The sequence below is a fragment of the Mytilus trossulus genome, chromosome 2 (genome assembly GCF_036588685.1).
Source record: "Mytilus trossulus isolate FHL-02 chromosome 2, PNRI_Mtr1.1.1.hap1, whole genome shotgun sequence".
Lineage (NCBI taxonomy): Eukaryota > Metazoa > Mollusca > Bivalvia > Mytilida > Mytilidae > Mytilus > Mytilus trossulus.
In genome coordinates this window covers 15,807,173-15,819,267 of record NC_086374.1, presented here as the reverse complement: position 1 = coordinate 15,819,267, position 12,095 = coordinate 15,807,173, and the positions used below count along the sequence as shown (strand labels likewise).

Here is a 12,095-nt window from a genome sequence, read left to right as displayed (position 1 = left end):
TTAATCTGTGTTCTATTTTTAGCCATGACGGCCATGTTTTTTGACGAAACAGAAAATAAAACAAACTTTTTTTTATTTTATACACCCTACTGATTATTCAGTTGAAGTTTGGTTGAATTTGGTTGAGTAGTTTTAGAGGAGAAGTTTTTTAAAGTTAGCAAATATGATGAACAAATTGTGAAAAATTGTGAAAAAAAATAACCCCTTAAGGGGTCAATTGACAATTTTGGTCATATTAACTTATTTGTAGATCTTACTTTGCTGATCATTTTTGCTGTTTACAGTTTATCTTTATCTATAATAATATTCAAGATAATGACCAAAAACTGCCAAATTTCCTTAAAATTACCAATTAAGTGGCAGCAACCCAACAATCAGGTTGTTTGATTCATCTGAAATTTTCAGGGCTGATAGATCTTGACCTAATGAACATTTTTAACCCATGTCAGATTTGCTCTAAATGCTTTCGTTTTTGAGATATAAGCCAAAAACTGCATTTGACCCCTATGTTCTATTTTTAGCAATGGCGACCATGTTTGTTGATAGATCAAAACTTCGGATACAATTTATAAACTAGATACCCTAAGGAACATTCAGTTAAAGTTTGGAAGTATTTGGCCTAGTAGTTTCAGCGGAGAAGATTCTTGAAATAGTTTACGACGACAGACGAAGACGACAGATGACGGACGATGACGGACGCCAAGTTATGGCATAAGCTCACATGGCTATGCCAGGTGAGCTAAAAATCTAAAGTTTGATTTTTTTCTGTTCAATCAATAATGAAAGTGAAATAGTGAAATGACAATTCGCTTTTTGCAGCCAAAAAGGTTCAATTTTGTCAAATTACGCTAAGAAACATTGATAATTAGTTATTAACTTGCAAGTGAATGAGTCGACCTCTTTAAATCTGTATTCATGTAAACTTCAATTTAACCCCTAGCTAGAAATTGACAAAGCATGCATTGTATGTGTACTGGTTATTTAAAGAAAAAGAATGTCAACAATGAAAGTGAAACTACGGTAAATCATTTGATTACTAGTGCGATGCACTTAAAATCATTCTTATACGGGTTAAAAACAATGATAAAAATCAAGTTAACAAATTGACCCAAACAGTTGTTAGGTTGGAGTGAATCTGATCTTGGTTCAGCAGTTTACAGAAGGTCATTTGGACTTAAAATACCGAATTTCAAGATTTTTGCCGATTTTTGACTTCAAATGGACCTAAAACAGGAAGTGGTTGTTTCCTATGCGCATTTCAATAATAATTAAAAACCAATTGTTCAGAGAACAATTGATGGTCTTTCCACCAAACAATGTGTTTTAATAAGAAAGTTGTAAAATGAAGTTTAAAATGTCATTTCAATCGATAAATAATAGCATATTGTAAGCTGATTCCAAAAATATATGGTTTCTATACCTTTTTTTTAAATAAGGGAGATGATTTGTTACTTCCGGTTTGAAAAATGTTACTTCCAATAATATTTAAATATTAACTTGACACTGATTCCAAAAATATCTGATTCTAAATACTTATATATTAATAAAATACCCCAAAAAGCTTCTTCCGGTTTACACAAGGTCACTTCAGGTTGTTTTTTTCAAGGTTTAATGGTTTGACACCTTTTGCCAGAAGTCTCATGGCTTTATCATGTATACATTTGAGGTAAAAGCAAAGGTCAAAATCTAGAACGTCAAATAAAGCTATGACATTGAGATTAATTTCAAGGTCATAAACCAAGGACCTCAAATCAAAAGACCATAAGTCTTAATTATATTTGGTTATATCACCATACGCATATTTTTAAATACAAGAGGGGAGTAAACTCAAATTTACCTTCAACGTACCCTTGCAATCAAAATTTACATGTTACGACATGTCGCAACTAACAATTTAGAAAAAATAATTTGTCGATATCTTATACGGTTTCTGGAAATGAGTGGAAATAAGCCAAATTAAACCAGATGCTCCACAGGGCGCAGCTTTCTATGACCGCAGAGGTTGAACCCTGAACGGTTTGGGCAAGTATGGACACAACATTCAAGCTGGATCCAGCTCTAATTTTGATTGTGATTAAATAGTTGACACAACATAGGTTTCTGACACAGGGTGAATGTGTTCTAATGAACTTAAAATTTTTGTTTTGTCTTTGAGCAATTCACTATGCTGTTGAATATAAATCCTCTCAAAAAAATGTTTGAAAAATTTTGTTTTTATTTATGAAATCTGAAATGAGAAAAATTGAACCCCCCCCCCCCCCCCCCCACCCAATTTTGTTCACATCCCTCTTTCCCTTATTCCAAAACTGATCTCAATTCAAATTTCTAATGGAATAACAATAACTACTCATTTAAATACATCATAAAATATTAAGATGTAAAAAAAGTGCTTGTTATCACTGTTTTCATTTATCAGTTGGTAGCAAAAGTGAATATACATTGTATAATGTATAAAGCAATGATTTAAGTTGATTCAACTACTATTCTGGACAAAGAAAGTTAACTCCAATTAAAAAATGTCTTGCTATTGCACAATATTGTGCAATTAGATATTTCTAAATCAAGAAATTCAAAACTCCCAAAATTAATCCCAACCTTCCTTTTGTGGTCATAAACCTTGTGTTAAAATTTCATAGATTTCTATTCACTTTTACTAAAGTTAGAGTGCGAAAACTAAATGTATTAGGACGACGACAACGGCGCAGACGACTACGCCAATGTGATACCAATATACGACTAAAAACTTTTAAGAATATGACCTTGACCTTTGACCTTGACCTAATTTTCATTTTTTTGGACCAAGGACCTCAAATCAAAAGATCCTAGGTCTCTATCACTTATGGTTTACAAGATAGAAACGCATATATCACTTATATCAAATGCATAAGGGGAAATAACTCCCATATGGAGCGTTCATATTGCTTCTGTCAAAATAGAACAAATCATGCAAAGGATTTAACGAGCAATTTTATAAAATAAATATGTCGTAATCTTTTACGGTTATGAAGGAGTCGTGGACAAAAGGAAAACAGTGTTTGGGGAGATAACTCCTACAAAGAAAAGTATTCGGTTACACAGGGTAAAGGGCATAAACTGTTCGATATCATATACCAAATATCTAAGCGACTTATTTCGAAACAAATGTTTATCGCAATAACAAAATTAGGCGGAAGAAAAAAAAAAAAAATTATCAGAAGAAAAACAATAGGTCTTCCACAGAAAAGTGGAAAGACCTAATAAAGATCAGTAATTATATGGCCGTGGGTTTGCACTATTTTTGCAAGTTTATGCCCCTGAACTTCCTGTGTAAGACACAGATGTGAAGCCCACTCCTCCAGAAAACTGAGTTTTAGCTGATTTCAATTTTCCAAGTCCGTATTTGTGCTAAAAATGCTCCTTATACATGAGAAATGTGAATATGGATAGCCTCAGGTTGACGGAACATACATAACTTTTAAAATTAGTATCATACAGTGGACTTCTAAAAGTATGGAATGCCATTGGAGCCAAATAACTGTAATTTGGGTACGCCCATCAGATGACAGTCACCGCATGGTAAGGGTTAACTTTCACCACTGAACCATGAAAATGAGGTCAAGGTCAGATGACACCTGCCAGCTAGACATGTACACCTTACAATCATGCCATACAACAAATTTTATAGACCTATTGCATACAGTAAAGAAAAACAGACCAAAACACAGAAACTTAACTATAACCACTGAACCATGAAAACGATGTGACACCTGACAGTTGGACATGTACAACTTACAGTCTTTCCATACACTGAATACACTAGACCTATTGCTTTAATATAGTATCTGAGATATGGACTTGACCACCAAAACTTAACTTTGTTCACTGATCCATGATATGAGGTCGAGGTAAAGTGAAAACTGTCTGACGGGCATGAGGACCTTGCAAGCTACCCACATACCAAATATAGTTATCCTTTTACTTATAATAAGAGAAAATTTAACATTTAAAAAAAACTTAACTTTTTTTTCAAATAATCACTGAACCATGAAAATGAGGTCAAGGACATTGGACATGTCTCTGACAGAAACTTTGTAACATGAGGCATCTATATACAAAGTATGAAGCATCCAGTTCTTCCTTCCAAAATATAAACCTTTTTAAGAAGTTAGCTTAGAACGCCGCCGCCCCTACCGCCACCGCATCACTGTCCTTTTGTCAAGCTTTCTGCAACAAAATTTGCAGGCTTGACAAAAAATATATTCCCTTTTTTTTTTTTAAAAATTGTAAATAAAGAGAATCTCCTTTAATACTGAAAAATTATTATTCCTATTTTCTATACCTATGTTAGTTTTCAAGATATTTGCCACAAAATGTAAGCATGTTTTTTCTGCAAAAAAAAAGATTAAAAAATGCTCTTACAAGGACACTAACTCCAACAGGATAGCAACAGACATAGTCTATGATGCCTTACCTGTAGATCTTATTGTGTTTACTAATTTTAAGCAAAATGAAAACTGCAATTAACCCCCATGTTCTATTTTAGCAGTAACAACCATTTCTGTCCAAGTTTGGTAAAAATCTAGGATATTTAATGAATCTTATAAATGTTTTGAAAACTGCAGACTGTATGTAATGTTAACTGGAAGAAAATCTAAGTCCATTTAAAAGTAAATTACAGAAAAAATGGAGTTATTTGTAAGGGTTCCATGGAACCCAGTGTCTCGTAAAATACTCGTAAAATACGAAAAAAAATGGAATTTTATTTTCACAAAATTTACTGCTGGATACTATCTTATGATCATACACAAGCTTCTGTCCAAGTTTGGTAGAAATCCAGTATAGTTTAAGAAAGTTATTAAAATTCTAAAAACTTTAACCACAGAGTGAATGTAATGTTTCCCCGCAGAAAACACTAGGTCCATTTGTAAGTAAAATATGGAAAAAATGGAATTTTATTTTTACAAAATTTACTTCTGGATATTATCTTATGAATATAAACAAGCTTCTGTCCAAGTTTGGTACAAACCCAGGATAGTTTGAGAAAGTTATTAAAATCAAAACTTTAACCTGTTTCCCCGCAGAAAAAACTAAGTCCATTTATAGTAAAATATGGAAAAAATGGAATTCTATTTTTTACAAAATTTACTTCTGGATACTATCTTATGATCATAAACAAGCTTCTGTCAAATTTTGGTAGAAATCCAGTATAGTTTAAGAAAGTTATTAAAATTTCCAAAACTTTAACCACAGAGTGAATATTTGTTGACGCCGCCTAAGCCGCCGGAATGTAGGATCGCTTAGTCTCGCTTTTTCGACAAAAGTCGAAGGCTCGACAAAAAAACCCACTTCTATAGAAATTAAAAGGATTGTGCAAATACTTTTGAAACAATGTCATAAGTTATTTACTTCTTACATCCAGCTATAACTATACTAATAGAAATAACTTATAAGAGCTGGGGTATATGAGCCAAGTATAGGTGTCTGAAATTAGTGTTCAAAATATACCTTGGTACATTCAAGTCTTCTCAAGCAACAAAAGTTGGTACGAAAATCAATTCTTTGTAAATTAGTCATTGAATAGCAATATCCCATTATTCTTTGTCAAAGATCAATTTCCCATTAGTCTATCACTTTATGCAGTACATATAGATAATGTAACTGTCTCATAAATAGGATGCAGACTAAGAGTAGATTACATACTGTCATTATTAACATACTGGTAATAACTGCACACAGATTTTTTCTATTACAAAAGATCTTTGAATGATCTGTTTTAGATTACTGTTAAACTATATATTTGCTGAGAAGAATAAAAGAACAGCATTCCAATGTCTACCCCAGAAGTACATACTTTTCTCATGTCCAAGGGCAATAACTCTAACATTATTATTCTGGGGGTTCTTTTATATTTTAAAAGAATATCCTACCCGAAATGAAGGCAAGAGTTTAGAACTGCCATAGCCAACTAACAATTAAAGACAAAAAAGACTTATTGCCAATTCAGAGAGTGACACTGAAATTATAGAACCATTTTTTATGAGTTATTTTTCCTTAGAAGGGAAGTAACTTTTTTTAGTGGGAATATAACGTTTACTATCAAGTTTTTACCATTAGCGTGCTTCATGTGTTTCATTGTTTAGTTTTTCAAATGTTTTAATTACATCAAGTTATTTTATAATAAAAATTATTTAAAACACCTATAAAAAGATAAATGGTAAAGGATGAATTAGTAGAGAGAAGGACAAATTGAAAGGACAGCTGAAGAGACAGCCTGCAGCTTAAAATTGGAAAGTATGTACCCTTTCAAAACCTGATGAAACAGGTGATACAGCAGGTGTGATTGATGAACTGGCTCAACACAGGCCAAAGACAGGATGTGACTGAAGACCAAATAAATGACAGGGACAATTGAGAATGTAAATTTTTCACACATAGAAAGGGAAAGAACTCTGGTTAATTGGACAATAATAAAATTTATATCCCTTAAAATATCATGATGAAAAAGCATCTATATATCTTGCAAAATTAGTGGTCAAAAGAAACTGACTCCAAATTTGAAAAAAAACTGTTATCTGGCACATGTAAAGGCAGTGTTCTAAAGAAGGAATTGAAACCAAAACAATTTAAAAATGTAAAAGTGTTATTTAACAACAGTAGCATACAGTCATGATATTTCTGACTAAATTCATTTAAGAAAATTAGAGAAAACAAATAGGTTAATGTAGTTAGATGTGAGGGTTTGCAATGGTAAGCATTTTAGTTTTTCAATAAATTGAATTTTCAAAAAAGATTGGACCTTCAGAGAAAGGAGGACCTATAAGTATTTTTGGCCCAAGACCTTCCATTGCCATAAGTAAATTTCGAATCCCCCTGTCAACTTTAAAAATATTAACTGGAACCCTATGTATAATGTAAACTGTTGGTTTCTTTTTAAAAATATGTACTAAAATTATATAAACAATTTTCCATATTGCAACAGATAAATTACAATCCAAAAATCCAAAGACTGAAAAGCATGAACAGCAGTGCTATATCAATCAACAGAAGGTAATGGTCTATCTGTTAACCATCAACAATTCAAACTGTGTTAAATTCTTAGTTAATGATCTGTGCAAGTGATAACTGTTCAATGTTACACAGTTTCACAAAGACAGAATTTGAAGGTCAAAGGCAGATAACTCTACTGTAATATACACTTTTTCAATACTCTATCTTTGTACACAATACTATATTTCATTGATTTAAATTTGTAAGTACTATAATTTGTATTAGATATAAGTCTTAATTTTACACATTGGTTAAAATTTATTTCTTGTTTTATTCTCCTCCCAAGTTCTCACAAGTCATGCAACTAGATCCAACCAAAAATTAACTAGTTTACAGATTAATTCTACCTTTAACTGAATGAAATTCAGAGAACATTTTTAATCCATTCACAAACTTTTGCACATGGGCAATTTTTAAACACATGACAGGAACTATATATAAAATTGAAATTTCTGAAACATGAAATGCATTCATGTTTCTAAAAATTAAAAGAAAAATACCTTGTTTTCAGATCTTTCAAGAGTCTCTTTCTCATCTCAAATAGACCAATTATATTCGAAAAAAAATGTTTGCTTTAATTCTTTTTTATTACAGATTAAAAAAAGGCAAGACTCTCTTAATATCCTGTCATTTTAAAGCAAAAATTCCCTGTAGAAAAAATGCATGTGCATTGTTCCCAAAATAAAGATTTTCCTGCCTGTAAACCAAATAATTTTTTCTTGTAAGCCTAGTATAAAGTTTTATATAGAAAGGTGTCACACCATAAAATTAAGACTCCATAATTAGTTGGACAGGGGAAGAAATCAATATTCAATTTTCTGCATTCTATATCATCTTCTATTATTTTATTCTTTTTAAATGGGACACTAGCTAAGAGATATACAATGTATTATCATGATTATTAAAAGTGAAATAGTGAATTAATAATTTGCTTTGTGCACCCAGTATGATTTTGATTCAATATTGTAAAAGTAAGCTTAGAAACAAAGGATGTCAACATTGATCATGTTAAAAGCAAAACAAATGTATATATCATTTGATTGACTGATTTGATCCACAAAAACTCATTCTTATAAGTTAAAAAAGATGAAGAACTTATATATTTTAACCTAAAAATGAAATAAATCAGGCCTAGAAAATCTGATTGCACAAGTTTGCTATCTATTTATATCAATATTTATGTTAATATGTATATTGCTTATATAACCGTTGGCAGTCTTCGGAGGTCAACTCAGTAGTTAATTCATTGGCTTCTTGCATAAAATACACACAATAAGGACCTTAGGTGATACATATTATTGAGCATATATGCCTTTTTATAGGCGGATCCAGGGGGGCCCTGCCCCCTCCCCCCCCTTTCGTGGGAAAAAATTGGTTGATTATATAGGGAATCATTGAGGCATGACTGGAGTGCCCCCCCCCCCCCCCTTTAGGAAAAGTTCTGGATCCGCCACTGTTTTTAAATTATTTACCTCTTACTTTTTATAATTTGGATATAAATTTCAGTATATAACATGTATAAATAAAAGATATGAGAATTTGAGTATTTACGGGAACCTGTGTGATATCCAGTAAGCTATGTGTTTATTATATAATAGCAGATAAATATAAAATAAAGCGATAAGGTTTATTAGATTATGTTCTAGGTTTACTAGAGGTGTTATGGCAAGGGCTAGTTTTTGGTAAGGTTTTGGATACATATGGCCATACACACTACCATCCCATTCTAAATCCGCCTCTCTAAAGGTACTTAAATCATTCATTTTCAATCATTATTTGAACAATTATTCTTACTTTCGTTTTCATCATATTCAGATGTTGAAATAAATGAAGCTGTAGAAATTGGTGATGACAACCCAAATCCACGAATAAAATCAGCATGTGGGACATCTTTTCCTCGTGAGCGAAGTCTTCTGTATTTGTCTCTTCTACTCTCACGATCCTTGAAGGAATAGTTTGGAACTGGAAGTGGTGACAAGTGTTCGTTCATAACATCTGAACGTTGCTACCCAAACAGGAACTGGATGTACCACCATGCACGTGCTTTCCCGCCAATTTATCAATGATGTCCCAAAGACCGATTTGAATTTTAAAAGTACAAACCAGGAGAATGAACTTAAAACTTACTACACTCACAGGTACCAGGGACAAGACATTTTTTGTTAAATCAAATGTTTTTCTTTTTTCTTATTTAAATATTTCATTGTCAGCAGAAAACCACGAAAATAAGAAAACAGAAGATAACGGATTTAAAACTGAGAGGGGGGCTCCCCAGGGAGGACTAAATGTAGCCGGGCACTAAAAGAATGTTTAGATGTATGATAGTTATCCAGAACATATTTGGAATCTTTTTCTTTTTGCAATACATTAACGATTTTGTTGAAGAATAGTTTGAAATGAAAATGGGGAATGTGTCACTTGAAGAGACAACATCCCGTCCAAAGAGCAGAAAACTCGCAGTGTAGTTGAGTTTTGTAAGGGTTTTCTTAATTGTTATCTGAAGGACCGTTAGCACTTGTCTAGGTGGAACAATTTTTAAGCTAGCCCTTCAAAGGCCTTCAAACTCATAAATCGAAAATAACTTGAACTGATAACTATGATAGTGACGGTACTCTAATTTTTCATATGCAGAAAGTTTGCATAACTACAGTATTTTTCCAAAACATGAACATTCAAATTCAAATTCCTGTAAATTCATATCATAATATGAATTAACAGACTGATAGCTTTTGGGGAGGATTTACTTGTGCTTTCGTCTCCTTTTTAATCTTTGATATGGGTTATTTTTAAAAAGATATCTAAACTTAGAAAATAAAAATTATTTTATCTACTAGTATATTCATATAATTAAACAATATGCGAAAAGCACATGAGGTTACTGGCGTTTATCATGCATCTGATGATCAGTTATGATATGATATAATATCACCACAACTGATATAGGAGTGATATGGTCCAGGTCAAATTGCATATTGACTTGCACATGAACAGGTGAAGTCAACACGAACACTTTGAGTGAGTATCCTAAAACTAGCTGTAAAAAACAAATACACACCAACTTCTGTCTGGAAAATCAAACCATCTTTATGTTTCATAGGTTTTTAAGATGTGACTTAAAAGGTTAAAACTGGTCATGTGACTGATACCAATAAGGTGTAGAAATGCTCATTTGTCAAATGATGCCGAACAGAACAGAACTATAGAAAGGAGTTTATTCACTAACCCGTAATCTTGGTCCTTAAAATCTGATATTTTTAAAACTGCAATAATGTAAAAACTTAATGAAAAGGTATGTTATAATGTCCAACTGTTTTAGTAAAAGAATATTTTCACCAAATGCGTCAGTATTAATATTATCTGATTTGATATATATTTGTGGTGTTATATACATGTAGCTGACATTCACTTAAATATGATATTTAGCATAATTTGACAAATCATTTTACAGCGTTTTGCAAAATTAACAGTTGCGACAAATTGTATTGCTAAATATTCTGTATGCCACATTCTTTATTTTTCAACCAAAAACTGCAATGGTCGAGGGTGGTGGAGAAATAAGGAGTTAAAGGTGACAATTTCAGGAAAAATAAACTCAAATGAAATATTTTTACATTTTAGGCTTTTATATTATTATATATAAAAGCAGATATACAGTTCTTTTTAGAATACTTTCTAAAATAATACATCGAGCAATACGTACACATCAAATCTACTTCAACAGCTAAATATAAAAATAAGATGTGGTATGATTGTCAATAAGACAACTCTCCACAAGAGACCAAATTTCATGTAGAATTTAACAACTAAAGGTCACCGTACGACCTTCAACAATGAGTAAAGGACAAACCGCATAGTCAGCTATAACAGACCCGAAATGACAAATGTACAAACGAGAAAACTAACGGCCTAATTTATGTACAAAAAATGAACGAAAAACACATCAACACACGACAACCACTGAATTACTTGGGAAAGGTACATCTATATACAGAACGTGGCGGGGTTATAGCATAAGATTTACCCTTACCGGGTCGTTGTATCTATTGCTTTTTGATTGGATGTTCAAATATACTAATAAAAGGTGTATGGTCCTTACTTTTCGTCTTCTCTATCATAATCTTCAATCATTTTACTTACAAACACTCAAATTTTTAATGCTCAGATATCAACTTTTTCCACTGTGGTTACCGTAACTATGAAGATGTCAAATCAATTAGTTAAGTACGATTATTTTTCAGCAAGAAAATACATTACGATGCAAATATATTACAATAGATCATCATGTAATGCTTGAAGTTAAACAAATGGGCTAAACTCAAACCATTAGAGGTTCAAAAAGTTACGCACATCTTTTTAAGAAATGTATATTGATATTTGAACAGGAAAATGGAATATTTAAAGAGGAAGTGGACTTTGTGGTACAAGTCTCTCGATGTTAACCATGATGGTAGTGTCTCTTTTGATGATGCGCAAGAGTGCCAACGTAAATTTCTAGAGCTGAACCAACTAACATCAGAGAAAACGGAGCAAGTTAAGGCTGATGTAGAAAAATGGTGGACAACTTTCATTTTGCCATCAAAAGATGCCACGATAACGCTTGAAATATTTCTTAAGAGATTAGAAGACGAATACAAAAGCGACAAGGAAGCCTTTGTCCAGAAGATGAATACATGTTTCAGCACAATATTTCACGTCTTCGACACGAATGCCGATAGAGAAATATCAGTAGATGAACAAATCATGTATTTCAAAGCATTTGGGCAAGACAACGAGAAACCGTTTAGACAAGCTTTTGTTTTAATGGAGCCTAAAAATGATACAATTCCTTTGCAACAGGTTGTAAATGCTTGGGTACAGTTTACAACATGTGATGACGAAACGAAGAAAGACGTTATCAAGGAATCTTTCGAGTAGAAAAGTCGTAAAGTGTATAGATTTTAATGGATTTGACTATTGTAGATGAGATTATCTAATGAAGGGAATATACTAAAATCATTAAAAAATATTTGCCAGTTAGTAAAGATTTTCTTTTTCTGTTTTAAATAAGCTAAAATAAAATTGAGAATGGA

General features: G+C 32.2%; 2 protein-coding genes across 3 annotated transcripts in view; one reads left to right on the top strand and one right to left on the bottom strand.

Annotated features, from left to right (window-relative positions):
• The window catches only part of LOC134705627 (uncharacterized), a 101,523-nt gene extending 92,507 nt beyond the window's left edge, over window positions 1-9,016 (bottom strand). The window contains exon 1 of the mRNA XM_063564349.1: window positions 8,821-9,016. Coding sequence (XP_063420419.1) covers window positions 8,821-9,016 — 196 coding nt within the window. The remainder of the gene's footprint in view (window positions 1-8,820) is intronic.
• Window positions 8,962-12,041, top strand: LOC134706591 (sarcoplasmic calcium-binding protein-like). 2 transcript variants are annotated; one of them, XM_063565659.1, is made up of 2 exons: window positions 8,962-9,164; window positions 11,409-12,041. In XM_063565659.1, exons 1-2 carry the CDS (start codon window positions 9,061-9,063, stop codon window positions 11,938-11,940), a joined length of 636 nt encoding a protein of 211 aa, XP_063421729.1. In that variant the 5' UTR covers window positions 8,962-9,060; the 3' UTR covers window positions 11,941-12,041. The 2 variants fall into 2 exon arrangements, with proteins under 2 accessions (XP_063421729.1, XP_063421730.1); XM_063565660.1 differs by lacking the exon at window positions 8,962-9,164 and adding an exon at window positions 9,948-10,041.
• Window positions 12,042-12,095: the final 54 nt, after the last annotated feature.

Coding starts and splice junctions, on each gene's coding strand:
- LOC134706591 (XM_063565659.1), top strand. CDS start 9,061: ATGCACGTGCTTTCCCGCCAATTTATCAATGATGTCCCAAAGACCGAT. Junction 9,165..11,408: donor AAAACTTACTACACTCACAG/GTACCAGGGACA, acceptor ATATTTGAACAG/GAAAATGGAATATTTAAAGA.